The 18,965-nt window shown below is 37.2% G+C and overlaps 2 protein-coding genes across 6 annotated transcripts in view; one reads left to right on the top strand and one right to left on the bottom strand.

Moving 5' to 3' along the window:
* LOC149319226 (transcription factor Dp-1) overlaps positions 1–5,541 on the top strand; it is a 37,585-nt gene extending 32,044 nt beyond the window's left edge. For all 5 annotated transcript variants that reach the window (XM_089511326.1, XM_089511328.1, XM_089511329.1 and 2 more), the window contains exons 9-12: positions 1,404–1,555; positions 2,736–2,902; positions 3,660–3,741; positions 5,034–5,541. In XM_089511326.1, coding sequence (XP_089367452.1) covers positions 1,404–1,555; positions 2,736–2,902; positions 3,660–3,741; positions 5,034–5,184 — 552 coding nt within the window. In that variant the 3' untranslated portion in view covers positions 5,185–5,541. The remainder of the gene's footprint in view (positions 1–1,403; positions 1,556–2,735; positions 2,903–3,659; positions 3,742–5,033) is intronic.
* A 5,533-nt stretch (positions 5,542–11,074) lies between these two features.
* Positions 11,075–17,603, bottom strand: LOC149319227 (potassium-transporting ATPase subunit beta-like). The gene is made up of 7 exons (XM_089507993.1): positions 17,492–17,603; positions 16,547–16,675; positions 14,844–14,957; positions 12,902–13,101; positions 12,377–12,433; positions 11,683–11,772; positions 11,075–11,338 (listed from the first exon to the last, which is right to left on the bottom strand). The coding sequence occupies exons 1-7, from the start codon at positions 17,601–17,603 to the stop codon at positions 11,177–11,179; spliced, it is 864 nt and encodes a 287-aa protein (XP_089364119.1). The 3' UTR covers positions 11,075–11,176.
* Positions 17,604–18,965: the final 1,362 nt, after the last annotated feature.

The following is an 18,965-nucleotide window of genomic DNA, read 5'->3' on the forward strand; positions in this document are numbered from 1 at the left end:
AGTCACTGTGACTTTCACATACATGTTTTATTTCTTCTACTGTATGTCCCATGTTGCATTTTCCTTAACATTTCCTTCCAGTGTTAATGCAGAGCCCTGCTTCAGATCTCACACATTCTCTGCAATGCTTGGATGTGCATTGAACACTGGGCTTCTACATAGACAATAGTTGCTTCATTTGTAGGTTTCAGTGAAGTTTCCCCTGCTGTTTCATCAATAGGAAAAATACAATCCGCCCCGCACACTCAGAACAACAGGGATGAAACTGTTGGAGGTCCCTAAGACACGCCATGTGAGGACCTCACAGAGGGCTTTTTCTATCGCTGCCCCCAAACTTTGGAACAATCTCCCTGTCGAGCTCTGTTCCACCGCGTCCTTAGTTCTTTTCAAAAAGAACTTGAAAACATATTTATTTCTGCAAGCCTTTCCACCATAATCATTTTATTCTTTGCCCCTCTATCAACAACCCTGGATTGTGTACCTGCCCTGCCCTTGTACTTCTGTTTGATTGTTGTTCTTTTTTAATGCTCTTTTTAACTTTTTATCGATATGCTTTTATCTGTATTGTAAGCCGCCTTGATCAAAATATTGGAAAGGTGGAATATAAATAAAAATTATTATTATTATTATTATTATTATTATTATTATTATTTTTCCAGTCTCCGTTCAGTATTTATCCAAATCGATTTAAGGTGGTAGCTGCTTTTTGGACGGTTGCTCTTTTTTCCTGTGTTTCACAACACACTCTACTCCTGTAGTTAGTAGCTTGCTAGTCTCCCATTTGTGTGAGTCAAAGAGAACACGAAGAAGAACAGCGGGTTGCTTACATGTAACTGTTCTTTGAGTGGTCATCTGTGAACTTGCACAACCCTGTCCATCCTCCCCTTTCCTTAGTATTTTGGCTGCTGATTCATCATCCAAGGGTCTGAGGGCTTAGGCATGATGCACACAGGAGATGGGAGGAGCTACTGGCAAAACACTTTTTATATAGGTCTGCAAGGTGTTGGGAGATGAATTGCACAGGTGCAGGTGACCCATTTGTGAGAGTTTACAGATGAACACTCAAAAAACTATAGTTACAGGTATGCAGCTGATTCTCCTATTGTATTGATATCAGCTCGTCACCCTTGGGAAGCTGCCCACCTGTACACCAATAGATGAATAATACCATCTCTGGTACTTTTTTTCTAGCCTGCCATTAGATTATAATTTCAGTACATTCAACTTTCCCCTTTTTCTTTAATGTAAATACTGCTTTCTAAGAACAGTCTTCCATAATCCTTGAATATGGTGTGTTTTTAGTTCTGAGGGGTATCCAAATACCCAGAATTCTTCAAATCAGAAAGGCAATTGTTTCTTCATTCTTGAAAAGAAATAAAACATGTGTTTTAATCCCTTAACAGCAAATTGCCTTCAAAAATCTTGTTCAGCGAAATCGTCAAGCAGAACAGCAAGCAAACAGACCACCAGCTTCTAATTCTGTCATTCACTTGCCCTTTATCATTGTGAACACCAGCAAGAAGACTGTGATTGACTGCAGTATTTCTAATGACAAGTAGGTTTTGGTAGGAAAAGAAGTGTATGGGAAATCATAAATTCATAGGAAAAGAAATAGTCTGTTTGAAAAGAGGGTCTTAATTTCTTCTTACTGATAAAGTTTTGGATGCAAGCTTTATCAAAACTATCCGGGTTATCACTTGACAGAAATAATAGATTGTGCAAACTGCAGAATCCCTTGCTCAGACAAGTACAATAGGCCATGGACCAGATCCCATAGACTTTGTTTTTGTTGTTGTGTGGCTTCAATTCTGTCTTTTGAGGGTGAGAGTGTAACATGTCTAAGGTCACCCACTGGGTATAATGATCAGCAGGGATTCAAACCCCAGTCTCCAAAGTCACAGTCCAGTATTCAAGCCACTATGCCACACTGGCTCTGCTGAAGATTTTGGTATATAAATTTGGCAGACTAAACAGACTGAGTGAGAAATAAATGGTACATGTTACCTTTTGAAAACTGGTTCCGGTTTCTTCAGACTGAATGTTTGCAGGTAAGATACTCAAGTAGCAAGTTTTTTTGGCTTGGCAGACTTCACCTCCCTCCTGATAGTTCTTAGTGTTATCCACTTCCCTCAAATCCAGGCTACTGAGATCCTTAGAGGTTGACTGGAACAATAACCTGGATGTTAGCTGAATTGACTGTTATTTCCTGATAATATGTCTGTGTTCCCTACACTGTCCAAGTTTGTGTTCTTGGTTAAAAGCAAGTAAATGTCTCAGATCTTTGGGCGTTCTGCGTGAACAAATGTTCACTTCCATTCATTTTGTATTTGAGACCCCTGTGTTGCTAATTTTTAGGTGGCAAGTTTCAGACTGCTATGGAAATATTCCTCCCACTCTCCCTGACACACACTGTTTCCACACCATTGGAAACACAAGTTTTTTCACAGCATTGTTGGAATTGGTCCAGATTCAATTGCATGCAGCTACAGAAATGGAATTTCCTGCCCCTCCTCCCCTCAGTCTCTCCTTAAACCACTATGCAGTATAAGGCAACTCTGTATATTCTTGAATCATGCAAAATTTGTTTTTACTTAATCTAGAACACTGGAAATGTGTGTAGTTGCTAGCAATATACATTATATCTTTAAAAGTTGTGTTTTAGTAGAGAATGTGCAGGAGGCAAATGTTTAGGAAAACGCATGGTTTATTGACCGACTTCCATTCACACTCTACAGGTTTGAGTATCTGTTTAATTTTGACAATGCATTTGAAATACATGATGATATAGAAGTGTTAAAGCGCATGGGAATGGCTTTTGGGCTGGAATCTGGCAGTTGCTCAGCGGAAGATTTAAAAAATGCAAGGAGCTTGGTTCCTAAAGCTCTTGAACCATATGTGACAGGTAAGATTTTATGAAATACTTCCTCTTTTATGCTTGAATAAAGAATTGAGGGAAGGGCAAACTGCTGTTAGAGCTTTACATAACAGCAGCATACAGTTATATATTTTATAATTGCGCTATACAGGGAATAGGACCCATCATTAATAGGAATGGATTACCATGCTGCTAATCATAAAAATTTTGTTAGGTTATTCATTGTAATAACTGCAGAAATGTTATTGACAATTAAGCCCTCATCCTCACTTGGTATCCAAAGATGTTTGCAGAACAGCAGAATTATGCAAAAATATAAAGCTGTCATTGTGACTGGAGTGCATGCCAAAGTAGTTCTGACTGCAATAATATGTATCTTGCCTTCTTTAGTAGTGTCTTTCAGTGGTTCAGACAAACAAAAAGAAAAAAGTTAACTAATCTGTAAACCATACTTTTAATGTTTTTCTATATTGGCATTATGATTCCAATATAAGATTCATTATATAAATAGAAGATTTAAAGAACAAAAGCAAATTTGTTTTTTTATCATCACCCCAATAGCTGCACAATTAATTTTATGAAAATATAGTTGGACTGTTATAAGAATAGTTTCATAGTTTGTCTGTAATTTAAATCTTTCTATTTTGCAAATAGTTTCACACTTCTGAAATTGTTCAGTGCTGTTAAGATAGTCTAATATATTCTATTAAATATATTTTATGATTAGACTTATTTTTAATAGAGAATACATTTTCAAAGTTCATTATGCTTTTTTGTTTTCCAGAAATGGCTCAGGGATCAATCAGCAGTGTATACGTCTCGTCCTCGTCAGGTTCAGCTTCAAATGGGACAAGATTTTCAAACAGGTTAGATGAGATTGGTATTTATGTTTACACCAAATTCAGACAGGTGGGAAACATCAGTTGAGTTCCTTGCTTTGGAGTATTTTCTGATCCCATTGAGAATTCCTGTATACCCCAGGATATTAAATAAAAGTTCACAATACCCAATTACCAGTAGCTGGAAAATACATATTGATATTAGATAGTACATTTGTTTTGAATGACAATAAGCCCTCCATGTGTGCCTTTAGGAGTTTATATTTAAAAGTAAAGTACACTCTCATAGGTAGAATGCCTACCTATTTAGGCCAATTAAAAATTAGGATCATTGTGTCTCTTTAGGCCTACTGGTACTAAAGTATTTTCAATCTATTGCTACCAGTGTGATGATAATTATATGAAGTGTGGAAATGGACAGTTGTACAGAAGCTTTACAGTTTATCCGAGCATTGGGAAGTGTGTAGCCCTCCAAATGTTGCTTGACGCAAATGCCACCATCCTTGTGCAACTATTTATCAAAATATTATATTACATTATATTATATAATGTAATATTATATAATATTATTCCTGGAGTGCCAAACATTCCCCAAGCCATATCTGAACCATAACTTCTGCAACATGAAAGATGCTTGCAGCATCTCTTACAAACAGTTGAATTATGTGGGAAACTTTTAATGAAATATTGAGAATAATTTTTGGGTGAGTGAGAAAGTGATCACTGTGATCCTTTATGCTACATTCTACCTTTCCCAACTCAAATTTGGTTTTTGTGTGACCTTTGCTGTCTTTTATGTAACCTTTGAAAAACAACCCATTAATTTCAACCGATACTAGATTTAAGAAAGAAAATGAGTATGTTCAGTGTTAGTCACAGGTTGTTCAGATAGTCATTTTTCTTCTTCTTTATACCCAAAAAGTAACTAGTTATGTATTCCTTGTTATCAGTTTTGCTAGAGAAATGAGGCCAGATCATTTGTTCCCATGTTCCATTTGCAATTTCACAGCTCAACACAGTTTACAGCTATATGGTAGATTGTTGCAAAAGTTTAATATATCAAGTGTTTTTGTTTATTTCGATCAAGTCACTTCACCATATGGTGATGCTATGAATGAGAGACTTCCAAGACACCCTGTCATCAGTAGCCCTGCTCAGGTCCTGCCGACTCAGAACCATGGCTTCCTTGATTTGGTCTGTCCGCCTATTACACAGTTGTTATCTTCTTACTGCCATCATTGGAAATGAAGATGTTGATAGGTGAAGTTGAAGGTGCTGTTGAGGATAGTAAAAGTCTCTCAAATTTGTTTATGCTTCAGTGACTACTCAAATGGAGGAGATGGAATGTTGGCCACAAGTTCCAATGGATCTCAGTATAGCGGCTCCAGAGTAGAGACACCAGTGTCTTATGTTGGGGATGATGATGATGACGACGATGACGACTTTAATGAAAATGATGATGATGACTGATAATTTTTGCCTGTAGACTTTTTTAAATGTTAAAATTCAGCAAGCTTCAGGAATATATTCTAGGAAGATAATTGTCAAAAAAAAATACCCCATCAAGGAGATACTGGTAAGAACCCCAAATTTAGAAATTGCACCTCCAATAAAGTAAAACGAATTGTTTGTTTTTTATGTAGTTTTTTTACATGTGAGGATGTGTGTGTTGATACCAGTGTGTTAATGCAGAACTTTTATTTACTCTTGCTTAGGACTTTTAACTTGAAGGAAAACGCATTTTGCCCCTAAGTGTTGTTGCTAAGTTTGAATATGTAGCCACATCTAATGGAAAATAAAATCTAATGGAAAATTTTAAAATGCATACACTGAATGACATTTTATTTAGAGTGCATGTAGATGATATTTCATATGGAAGCATAGCAAACAGTTGTTATATTTTGCTGATCATGCAAAAATCCAAAGAAACAAACAAAATAGCCTCTTTTTAAATGTTAGTTTGCGGAAAATGTATGAATTTGTTTCCCTTTTAAAAATTATACTGATCATTGTAATCCCTTTAAATTTATATATTGTGTTTGCTGAATGTTAGGACATATGAATTTCAATTTTGGCAATTGTTTACTGCCAAGTTGGCCAGCTGTGTAAATGTCTTAAAGGTTTGGAATGAGTTTGCTTATGATAAAAATTTGCCTGATTTCTTACAGGTGGATTTTGAAAACAATTTGTTATATAGTTGTTTACATACCTATAAGTCTATCATATAAAACATGTACTGAAACAAATGTTTATATTTGTTTCTTAAACATCTTCCAATAATCTATTATAAAGTTGAAATTAAATATAAAGAATGTTTTATGTTTAACTCAAAATTTGTCAATCACTTTTAATACTTCCTTTTTTATAAAGAAATTTCAGGGCAGGTGGTAGTCTTTTTAAATTTATTCACAAAGAATTAACTGCACAAATACTGTCAGCTGCCTGTTCTAAGACAGTAGTCTTTTTATTGAAACACAAATAAACTTTTCTGTAATATTTTATGGAATATAAGCAGTTTGTTTTACTTGTTTAATTGTGGCACTATTAGTTTTATTAATAAAATGCGCGTGGGCATTTTTAACAAGTTCTTTGTTTTTCTAATCGAGATTACTTACACTTCTGCTTTGTTGACTTTGACTTGTCAGGATTCTTCATTTTGGAAGAGTCTCAGAGCTCTTTAAATGGGGGTAGATATATACCTGAAGATATTTATATATAAATTATGAGCACCTGGAACCATTATAAAAGGATAAGCCCATCCTTGGCTCCAGAAGGCAAGGTCAAACTGCAGACTATCCTTTCCATATTGGGAGGAGGAAATCCCGTCCCATGTGTCCTTTGCCTTCATGGAGAGAGCGGGGTCATCCTGGTTGCTCCAACATTTTCCATTTTGCTTTTGAGCTTGTTTACTTAAATTTTTACTTTAGCTTTACTGTACACTTCACCCTTATCCTTGTTCTTCAACTTCCCTTCTCCATGTTATCTTACATTGTTAGACAAGTTAGGGCTTAGAGCGTTGGAAAGGGGGGAAAGGATTTCTTAATTTTGTTTACTTCACACTGGGGGATGGTTTTCTGGCTGTGAGATGCGGTGCAGCCCTATTTATAGGGAGGAGCAGAAAACAACAAGAGGGTGAAAGGACAGAATGGGCTATCCCTTCTGTTCATATAAAGGATAAAAAAACCAGGCTATACTTTCTGCACTGTTTTGCAGAAGTATTCATTCCTCGTTGGCTTTCCCAGAATTTGTTGTGTTACAACCTGGAGTTGAAATAAATTAAATTGAAGTATAGTTGTACGCAAAATATTCCACAGGGTGAAGATGCAAAATATTTTTATTTTAATGCAAAAGTTAAACAAAAATAAATGTATTTGGTGGTTGCATAAATATTCACCTCAAAGTCAACACTTGGTAGAACTGCCTTTGGCAACAATTTAAACCTTTGGCTACAAAATCTTTGGGCCCATCTCTTGTCAGCTTTGCACATCTAGATGCTTCAGTATTTGTCCTTTATTGATGACAAAATTGTCCCAGCCCTGTCAGTTTAGATGGGATCCATTAGTGAAGAGATATTTTCAAGTCTTTCTGCAGATTGTCAGTAAAATGGAGGTCTGGGCTTTCAGGTTCTTTTTCTAAAACCCTTCCAGGGTTAGTTTCACTGACTTTGTTTAGTGTCCTTGAACTTTTACTGTCCTTGTTACCTTTGATCTTGATAAGTTTCCCAATCCCTGCTGAGGGAACGCATCACCCACAATATGATGCTAGCATTTTCACCACAGGTCTGGTGTTCCCATGGCAGTGAGTACGCTTGGCTTTTTGCCACACATAGCATTCATTTTTTTTCATCATATCAGAGAACTTTTTTCTAATATGTTAACTGTGTCTCCCACATGTCTTTTTGCAAACTCCAAAATTACTTGAATAAGTGTTTCTTTTGGCAATGGCCTTCTTCTTGCCATTCTTCCATAAAGCCCAGCTTTGTCGAGCATCTGTACAATAGTTGTCCCATGGACAATAGTTGTCCCATGGGCAGTTTTCATCTGGGCTTGGGATCCTTCCAGATCCTTCAGCATTGCCATTGACTTCTTGGTTGCTTTTTCTGACTATGGCCCTTCTAGGCAGAATCCTGGTTGAGCCATATTCTTTCTTATAATAATGAATTTGATAATGTTCTAGAGGATGTTGATCATTGGGATTTTTTAAAAATACAACACCACCCTAGTTAATACTTGCATAAATTTCTCCCAGTTCCATTTTGATAGCTTCTTAGTCTTTGTGATGCTGTTTGTTTAGATAAGCTCTACTGTAGATTCTGGGGCTTTCCAAAGCAGGTGTATCTAATGCAATACTGGAATTACATACAAGTATTGTGTTGCACCAGAGTAGGCCTGTCACAGCAAAGAGAATGAATACTTAAGCAGCCAACAAGTGCCTGTTTGTTTTTCTTTACTTAACTTTTAGGCCAGAATAAAAATACTTTGTATATTCCCAGTGTAGAGTACAGAATGATTAAAAAAAATGGAGGAAAACTGAGTAAACAGCTTTACTCCTGCACCATTCTTTTTGAATCATCCTGTATCTTGTGTAGATACAGGAGCCCTGGTGGCGCAGTGGTTAAATGCCTGTACTGCAGCCATTCACTCAAGACCACAAGGTTGCGAGTTCAAGACCAGCAAAAGGGCCCAAGCTCGACTCAGGCTTGCATCCTTCCAAGGTCGCTAAAATGAGTACCCAGACTGTTGGGGGCAAATTAGCTTACTTGCTAATTAGCTTACTTGCTGTTCATCGCTATGATCTTTGGAATAGCGGTATATAAATAAAACAAATTAATTATTAATTAGATCAAGTGAGGACAATGCCAGTTAAATCCATTTGAATATGAAATCATAACAGAATGAAATGTGGAAAAGTCAAAGGGGTTGCAAATATTCACTGAAAACTAGAGAATTGCCAAGTATGCCTCAGGCAGGTAGCTTTTCCTTGGGGTGCTTCAGCTGGTGGCAGCTCACCCTAACATCTATAGTGGAATGCTGCTAATAGATATTTCTTCCTTGTTACCTCTGTTCTGCTGATTAAGAATTAAATCTTGGGTTTAGCATGAAATGTCCTTCTGCTCAAAAGAGAGTAGGCCTGTCTGTCTTGCCCTTAGGATATAAACCTCTTATGAAATGGTATCCTTTCGCCCTGCTACCTGTCTTGCCCTTAGGACATAAACCTCTTGTGAAATAATATCCTTTCCTCCCGCTACCTGCATGCACCTGTTGAGTCTTCTAACAGCATGTTGGAGGAATTGGAAGTGATGTAGTTGCTCTTTGTAAGGTGTTATAATTAAATAAAATATTTCAGCTTTGCTGTTGACCATATTCTGAGAGGGGTGGTGGTGGAGGAATTTATTCAGACAGAAGCAGAGGTCTTGAAATTTGATTCTGCCTTCCTAAGCAAAGGGGAAGTTAATTCTTCCCTGTTGGATTCACTTCTCATTTCAAGGTAAGTACAATGTGCTCTAGATCTTTAGGACAATACATCAAGTCACAAAAATGTGTAAGTGAATAAATGATTGCAGTCAACCTGTAATAAAAAGTTACTATCGTTTTATAAAAATCTGATTTCATTAGTATTGAAAAATGGATTGTTGGAAACCATGTCCTGTAAGGAGTGGCATAAGGAGCTGAATATGTTTGGCCTGGGAAAGAGAAGGTTAAGAGTTGATAGGATAACTCTATTTAAATATTTGAAGGTATGTTAGATTGAGGATGGAGCAAGCTTTGCTTCTGCTCCATGGAGCAATGGATTCAAACTACAGGAAAAGAGATTCCACCTTAACATTAGGAAGAACTTCATGACAGTAAGGGCTGTTCAACAGTGGAATATGCTACCCCGAAGTGTAGTGCATTCTCCTCCTTTGGAGGTTTTTTAAAAGGTTGGATGGCTACCTGTTGGAGAGTGTGTATTCCTGCATGGCAGGTGGTTGAACTGGATGGCCCTTGAGGAGGGTCTCTTCCAATTTTGTAGTTCTCTCCCTCCCACCACCTTCAACCATCCACAACACTCTGTGTCATCTAACTTTCTGGAGTTGTTTTTAGGGCATGTGAAGGATTCCAGCGGTGTAGACTTCCCTTACATGGATGAATGTGCTCTCTACTCTTATATGGAAATAATGTTATCAGTGCATTTTATTTAGAAAATCTTTCTGTAGCTTGACAGCTTACAAAACTAATCACAGTTTAAAAGCTCATGTATTTCAGTGTAATAATACATTGATCAGAACAATTGGGTACAAGAAGAGAATTCATTTTTTAAAAAATAGCAAACATCAAGTATAAAAATGCTTCTGAATGTTACATCTTGGTAAGGTAGGTTAGTATTCCTTCAGCATAGATGTGACAAGCCTGTTTGTTTGCCAAAGCAAAAACATACAAATAAGGTAGGTGTAGCTACACCTCTTCCTTGAAGTTTGCAAGGTTGTGAGATGGCTAAAAGGCATTGCTTGTGAAGATGAGCTGTCTACTGAGGACATTCTTGCTCACTGCCTTAACTTGGCCTATACATTACTTATTTTATTAGAATTTTTACTCATATGATTTTGTGGAAGATGTTTGTTTTAAGTGCCAAAGATTCCAGCATGTTCCAGTTTCCTTAGAGGCTTTAGATGCTTTAAAACGTCCTTTTCCAGCACTATGCCACATCATATGCATCTTAAAATATACAAAGTAGATATCATACAGCTGTTGTGGTGTCTGTGTGGGAGACAATTTGTTGTTGTATGCCATCATGTCCTTCCTGATTTATGGCGACCCTAAGATCATGGGGTTTTCTTTGCAAGATTGTTAAAGGGGATTTGCCATTGCCATTCTCTGAGGCTGAGAGAGTGTGACTTACCCAAGGTCATCCAGTGGATTTCCATGGTCAAGCAGGGAATTGAAACCTGATCTCCTGAGTTGTAATCCACTCAAACCACTAGGCTGCGCTGGTTCTGGGTGAGAGAATGTTCTACGCAAATTTTAAAATTCAAAAATCACATCTTGCAAGGGTAGCTGTTTCCCCCACAAAAGAGTATGTTACATGAGTGGTGTCACAAGTAACCAGCGTACTAATTTTTAATGTTTTTGCAGTATGTGTGGCTTTATATTAGGTGGTTTAAGCACCTCTGATGAAATCATACCATCATTGGCTTACATTGTGCTGCTGAGTGTTGTGGAACAGTCAAGCAGAATCATGTTAACTTGTGTAATAAAGCACTGTTATAAAATAGAGACTGAAAGTAAGTTTTATACAGTTGAGCATTACTGAGCTGATGAAAGTTTTGATATTTCCATTGTCCACAAAGCACACAAGCATTCTGTATTAAACTATAGATATTTAAAAGAGAAATCATACAAATAAATACAAAATTATATGATACATAAATATTTTGTTGTCCAGTGTTCTTAACTCTTCAGGAGTTGATCCATGCTGTTACTGCTTAGCTTTGTATCCGAACTTTGAATTCCACTTTTCCTTCATATGGATCATGAGGATTATCTGAAGTAATTCCAGTACCAACAACTCTACACACCACATGTATTTCTTTGTTTATGGGGAGGTTGAGAAGCTTTACCGCTACCAGTGGATTGCTGTAGGTTGGCTAGATGGAAATAAAAGTGTAAAACATTTGTCATTCTGTTGTCTAAAAAGGTGGACAATCTTTAGTGAATGTGGCCCCACCTTGCTCTCCCCACTCCAACCCATTTCGGACCTTTACCCTACAGTATTGAAATTTGGTATTAATTAGAACAAGGTACATGCTATTTAAACATGCTTTGAAGGAGAAAAATGCTCATTTTCTGATGCTATACCCTGAATATTAGTAGCACTGTGGCATATTTTGTGAAGATTGCCAACAGGTGTTTGTAGCCATGGGCTTCATGTTGCCCTTTTTTGATTTAACACTTTCAGAGGAAGAGCACACTGGCAGAGACAAAAACATACCTGTGCTTTACATCCATAGTAGGGGAAGTAGTGAAGTTTAAAAGTTCCATTTTTAGGATAATAATGTATATCCAGTGGGCTCTCATCATCCTGTTGATCATAAGTAGGTCATGTGTTAGCACTCATAGTATGTGATACAATCTAATCTTAAGGTCCTGCAGCATTTGAGCTGGCAATATTTCATATAGTACACCACAGTATGCTATTACAAATTGCATCTGAGTCTAATTGAACTCACTGGAAATAATTTTTCACTGCTTTGAACAGTGACATGAACCAACAAAATGCCACTTAAATAACATGCGTATTGCACATTTCCTACTATATGAGCATAAAATAGAAGGCCAGGTATTTACCTTTGGGTTTTTTGTCTTGCCAATAGCTGCGTTAGAAAAACTAGATAGTGTATAGCTTTACTTAGATACATTACTAACTTGAAAAATTCTGGAGGGAAATTTAGGTGTTGACTTCAAAGTAAGGAATGGGATAAGGTACTTTCTGTTCTCAATTGTTCAACAATGATATAGCTTTTGAGGTGAGAGCAGAAGAAGAACATTGATTACACACTTTTTTGTGCAATTGGTTTTGGTTACACATTCCTGTGTAATATGTTGTTGGGCCCTACTACTGCAGTCCTCTGTAAAGAGGCATTTGACTGCTGTTGGGAATAATTACAAGAATATAACATGCTTACCAATGTTGTGCAGTTCACTTTTGGTTCTGTACCATTACCAGGAAGAAAATTAATAATCTGTAATGTAACAATTTGATCATTAACACAGTGAAAACTTTGTAGTTTAGCATCAGCAAACATGTAAATGCTTTGCATGAATGTCAGGCTGATACAGAGATTAAATAAGGACAAGCAGTGACTGAGAAAAAATTGTACTTAGGGGACATGTATACCCACCTGGAGGTTTGTTTTGTTCTACTTTTTTAATAGTTTAACTATGAAAGAACATATTTCTGCTCATGTTTGCCATTTCTAGCATGCTGGTGTTGAATGGGAGTCTTTTACTAAAGTGAGGAACACGGGCTTTCACTTTTCTGCAGAGACTCTTTCTAATCTACATGTTTTAACATTATTTACACAGCACTGAATATAGTAGAAAGAATAAGGCTCCAAATTGCCAAAAAAATCCCCTATCTAATACTGTAGTTTTACCTCAGTTGTGTTAGCTAATAAGTAATGTTTTCAAATATCTATTTTTGTACTTACTCTGTTCATTTTTATTATTAAACATGGGCTTCCTTCTGGAAAACCGAACGTGGGATCCAGTAGACCAGAGCAATTATCAAGCATATCTTGTGTAAATTTGCAAGAATATTTTGTGTGGTTTGGACCATCAAATGTCGTTTGGATGAAATATCCTTCCATGGAACAGTTAATATTGGTTTGTTGTGCAGTTTCATTGTAACCTACATTGTTGATTAAAAAAAGAGGGGGATAAACTTACATTTCCACCTGCTTACAGACTAAAAGACACATGGTCACAGTGAGATAATGGGAGTTGTAAGTAACATCTGCAAGGATCCAGATTGGGGGCTGCTTGACCTCTATTGCTTGGATTCTAACTAGATCAGAGAATATTTGATGTTATCCCCTCACCTTTTGCTTGGGCTCTTTCACACTACAATCATAACACTATGATTCCGCTTCAGTTGCCATGGTTCCACTCTATGGGATCCTGGCACTTTCAGTCTAGATATTTAGAATTGTCATCCAGAGCTCCTGCTTTCTGCTACCGCGCCAAACTAGCAATCCCAGGACTCCATAGGATGCAGCCATGGCAGATAAAGTGGAATCATAATGCTACTATTGTGTAGCATGAAAGAGTTCTAAGACACGTGAAATTAGACAAGACCTTACTCTGAATTCTATCAGATTGACCCTGCTCAGAGGTAGGCCTTAGCACCAGCCTTGATGCTCTAGTACTAAAAGATACATATGGCTTCTCTGCTTTCTTTGAAAAATATTTTTAAGATCTTTGGCTAGGTGTTGATTGTACCTTGTTGATTTCAGTCAATATTGCACTATGTTGTTACAGCACTATTATTCCACTTGAGCAGTTATGGCTGCCTCCTGAGGAATTTTGGGGTTTGTATTTTAGTAAAGCCTAAGAGCTCTCTGACTGAGAATGCTAAATGCCCCTCCTAAACTGCAGTCCCAAGATTCCACAGGAGAGACCCATAGCACTTAAAGTGGAATAAAGTCGAAAAGCCCTGGTTGCTAAAATGAGTACCCAGCTTGTTGGAGGAAATTAGCTTACACATTGTAAACTGCTTAGGGAGTGCTTAAGTGCACTGATAAGCAGTATAGAAATGTACTTGCTATTGCTATTGGAATAATAGTGCTGTAACAGTGTAGTGTGATATTCATGTTACTTGTTATATTTTAGTAATGCTGTTTTTATTATCAGGTGCTATAGAATATTGAATAAATAGCATATAAATTATATAAAATGTATTGCAAAAGAGTTCATTATATTTTGCAATGGGGTTTGAAGGCGAAAGATACAAGATTGCCCCTGAAGAATAATTTCAATTCAAAACATTTTGATCTCAGTAAAGTGCATTTTTGCTTAAGTGTAGGTTTCTTCCCTTTTATGTTTGTAGAATGAATTTCCTTGCATGATGATGATGATAATGATGATGATTTTACTACAAATGTGTTACTGAAGTCCTCAGTTCAAGATACAAACTGTGGAGTCGGTGCTTGAATCCGTGGATGAAAAATCCATGGATATGGTGGGCTGGCTGTAAATTGCAACTTGAAAATCCACTTTGGAATTCATGATCTTTGAAAGATTATCTGTATCCATAATTCAGTTTTAGTTTATACTTAGAAACAGCAATTTAAATTCATGTCTTTATAGCCATACTTGTGTTCATGGAATAAAGGCATCCTGTTATAATGCTGCTGTCTCTAAAAAAATTCTAGGGTATAGATAATCTTTCAAAGATCATGATATTGCTTAGATATCATAAGTCAGAAGAATCATACATCATCTCAAAATAATGCAACAGTCTATAATTCTAGGTACCATTCTTCAATCTGAACCAAATTCAATGATTTGAGTATGCCACAAAAAACTGTTTGAAATTCCTACTTTTCTCCCTACTCTAACCAGACCATCCCCAGTCTTTCCCTTCCCCTTTACCTGAAAGAAAACTTTGAAGAGTCTTAACAAAACCATCCCAGGATTGCTGATCAGAAATATTGTAATAAATTTCCAATCCTTTTTCGCCATACACATCTGGTCGTAATGTCACCCCTTCATTCAAAACAGTTAAAATTGAAGGCATAAAGAGGAAGAGAATAAACAATGTCAGTGTAGGTAGATTATTTCTGTTTATTTTAACTAAATCTATGGGATTGAAATAGCAAACTCTTATTCTTAGCAACAGTCTTTAGATTACTGTACAATATTAGAAATCTGTTGACAGGAATATTTGTACTTCTGTTACATGATTTCACAGACCATATTTCAGCTGCTTCCTAAATTTAAGAATTGAAAATTAAGAAATAATTCTAATATTTCAAAGGGCATTTTTCTACTACAGTTTTGAAATCCCAATTAAGAAAATGCTGAATCATTTGTTACTTCTAACTCTTTTATCCATCAGTTGTGATAACCAGCCTTTTGTTTTCATTGACTATATTTTTCCCTACCATTTAATTGCCTATTCAATATTTAAATTTATGTTTGCATTAAAAAAACCCTCATGCAGTAAGTTAAAGTCAAATTTACAATGTTATCCAGTGTATGCTTGATTAGAATAAGTCCCAATTGGTACAGTTCACTTATTCCCTAATAACTGTGTTCAGAATGGTAGCCTTACAGTGCAATCCTAATCATGTCTACTCAGAAATACCAATGACTGCAGTCAGTGAGACTTTCTCCTAAACCTAGGTATATGTGTATGGGATTGCAGTCCCTGGCTGCTACCACACTGCAGAATTAATGCAATTTGACACCACTTGAACTGTTATGGCTCCATGCTATGGAATCTTGGAATGTGTAGTTTGTTGTGGCACCAGAACTCTCTGACAAGAGGCTAAATTTCTCACAAAGCTACAAATCCCAGAATTATATAGCATTTGAGCCATGGCAATTAATGTGGTGTCGAACTGCATTAATTCAGTGTAGATGCAGCCTTTGTCACTATTCAGTGAGAAGGTTGTAACTGTAGTTTAAAGTAAGGAGGCTCATCTGAATTTTCATGTGGCTTATGGCTCATGATAATTTGTCAAAAAAGTACAGCCTTATATCCTTTGTAAATTTGTCTGTCTTGACAATGCTCTAAAACTTAAGCAAAATTAGAATGAGCTTGATATCAGATCTCACCGCCCTAAGAATGATTGCTGATATTCTGCATCGGCTACTTAGTTATATATGCATAGCTAATATCTGCCAGAGCATCCCCACCCCCCAACCCCCTTTAAGGGCCAGCAGCCAAAACAGATGCAGGAGGTCTATTCAGCTGCCAATTGGGGTGCGGGGAGGATTGCATTTCCATCTACCTCATACCAGCTAGTGAGGCTGCAACAAGGACTTGTGACAGGGTTCCTGCTTCTGAGTGTTGCAACCTCACTTGCTGGCAGGAAGGAGGTAGAAATGTCACCCTTCCTCCTACATCAGCAGCTGGGCAGATCTCTCACTTGATCTGGCTGCTGGCTGTTCAAGTAGGCTGGAGAGGGGATTTACATATTCTTACTGCAAGGCTATGTAGCCTTACTGTATGTAGAGCAGTTACAAATCCATAACTACAACACTGAGTATCAGCCAACATGTTTAACATAAATGCAAAGTCTTTAGTGGATTCTACAGCTTTAACTGAATGCACAGAAATCTGATAGTACCTGGTGATTTTAATCGATCTTGGTAGTCCGGTGTATATGGATTGAGCGTCTTCATTAAAGAATATATTGCAAGTGAGAACAGCCCAGTCATCACCACATAGAATGCAACATAGTAAAGGCTGATCCATACTATTAAGAAAACATTCAAAATAAATTAAACTTCCTTTAAAACTTCTAAAAAATCAGGATATTGATTACTTTCTAGTGTTACATACTCGTATGATTCAGTGTCTGTTTAGCACAACAATGAAGTCTGTGTTAAGAACAGTTAAAGAACCAATAACCTATTTAGCATTAGAAATTCAAAAGTGTATCTGTAGAGGAATATCTCATCCTCCCTGTTAAATATTCTAGTGTTCTGAACAGGAAATACAGCAATCACCCTTGACTTTTGAAGGTGTTGAATAATTCACCTTTTTGGGAGATGTGCGGATAGATTACGCAACTGGCTAACATGCAGGTTCCAAGAAGACAATACAAGCTGGAACAGCAATAGAATTTGGCTTAGAGAGGTTAGACTAAATGAAATAGCATATCCTGTCACTGAAGTAAAAACTGGAAACCTACCAGTATGATTTTTGGATAAAATAATTATACCAGCGTGGACACTAAGACAGTAGAGGCAATGACCTAAATGCAATTGCTAAAAACAGACCCAGCAAACCTATGTGATTTACATGTGTTGTCTTACCATTCAGCAGCTGGCACATGAAGTCTAGTTGGGAATAGAAATTGGATTTGGGCCAACAAATTTCCAAAGTAGATTTTAATAAATAATTTGTAGCTATCACTGGGTTATACAAAAAATGGGTAAGCAACTTCATGGTGATATAAAACATCTTATTAATCCAGAATTTTAATTCTAAAAAATAGTCAGATCCAAATTTCAACAGTATATAAACCACCAAATTACATTATATTTAGGTTTTTCTTGTGAACACATACCCCAGTTAATCAAGGTTCTTCCCATTAACTGTCCTGTATCTGGGTTCCATAAGAAACGCTGGAAATTTTCCATTCTTTGGCTACAGGTCTTCTTTTCATTTAATGTCGCCATTCTTTCTGCACTAGAAAACTAGGATCTCCAAAAAGCAAGCTCTTCAACGGCTGGCCAAGGAGCTGACCAGGTAACTATTTTGATTTTATAGCCTTTTCCCTTGAAGGTCATTCAAATATATCCATCATCAGCAAGAGCTGATAGTGGCTCATATCTGTTCAGAGTCATGATTTTTTTAAAAAAAAAACTCTGATAACATTCAGTTGGACACTGAAATTAATTCCTATCAAATGTCCTTTCCCTTCTTCCTCCTTCACATTGCGTATTTTGCACAGAACATGCAATATATTCAACGTGATAGGTGTTATCAAAAGTAGATTAAATCAACAAATTCCCCAAAGAACTAACAACCACTGCAGCTACAATGTTTTATAGATTTTCTGTCAATTAACCTGCACAGGTACTATGCTTGACAGGCATTTCAATTATTATTCTTTCACAACATTTTTTTATGGTTAGTTGATCCTTGAGTAAAGGCCAAAACAGACTGGCCCAAAGGGGTGGCATGACACTGCCCTTGAAAGAGCCGGGTGAGCACTGTGACAACTGCAGGCCATGGCCCCACTCCAGTGCAAAAAGGTGACAAAATGCCTCCCCCTTTTGCACCCAAAAAGGGCAGCTTTTCTACTGCCTCAGTGCCTTTTTGGTGCTCTGCGGTGTGCGTATGAACACTGTGCTGTTAGAGCGCCATCTGGTCAGGTGGGCAATGTGACCCCGGCTTCAGGGCGGCATCGGGGCATGCATCATCGATAAGTCATGCCCCGTGCCACAGGGAAGCCGGCATATTGTGCCAGCCTGTACCGGCCCTATGATTTATTAAGACAACTTACACTAATACTGTTTTTCCAGTGGTAGTTTCTGATCATTGACGCAGCCAGAATTGGCAATGCCTAGGGCAGCAGAAAATACAGTTGGCCCTCTGTTTTCATGTAACTGAAAAACTGTTAATCATATTGCTTAGCAGCAGAAAAGAATACCACCTGCACATTTTATCTTGCATATTAGTTAAAAAGAATAAAATTTTCTTTTAAAGGGAGAGCTGAAAATTCAGAAAGCTGGAGGGTAGTAGTGGCTGGAATATCCCTAAAAGGGACCATGCTCTGACTTTCATTGGCAATACCTGAAAATATCTATCTCTTTGGCAATGGTTATGTTCCTTCAGTGTTCCTCTTGTTCTATTGCAGTGACTTTCCCTCTTATTCTCTCAGTGATCTTTAGGTTTGTGGTCTGCCTTGCAATGGGGTGGGTGTACTGAACTCTCCCCACTTCCATGGCACTGCCTTTTACAGAAGCTTTGTGTTTCAGGAAGCTACCATATCTTTGATCTAACTAAAGATGCAATAAATAACATTTATCAGAGTT

The sequence above is a fragment of the Sceloporus occidentalis genome, unplaced genomic scaffold (genome assembly GCF_023333645.1).
Source record: "Sceloporus occidentalis isolate IW3139 unplaced genomic scaffold, rSceOcc1.0.p SCAF_2, whole genome shotgun sequence".
In the NCBI taxonomy this organism is placed as follows: Eukaryota; Metazoa; Chordata; class Lepidosauria; order Squamata; family Phrynosomatidae; genus Sceloporus; species Sceloporus occidentalis.

What these genes read in the sequence shown, in the direction of transcription:
- LOC149319227 (XM_089507993.1), bottom strand. Translation starts at nt 17,603, where the DNA reads ATGGCGACATTAAATGAAAAGAAGACCTGTAGCCAAAGAATGGAAAAT. An exon ending in AAGAACCTTGATTAACTGGG is followed by an intron (nt 16,676 to 17,491) that starts GTATGTGTTCAC and finishes TTTTCTTAATAG; the next exon opens with TATGGATCAGCCTTTACTAT. An exon ending in AGATCGATTAAAATCACCAG is followed by an intron (nt 14,958 to 16,546) that starts GTACTATCAGAT and finishes TTTTGAATGAAG; the next exon opens with GGGTGACATTACGACCAGAT.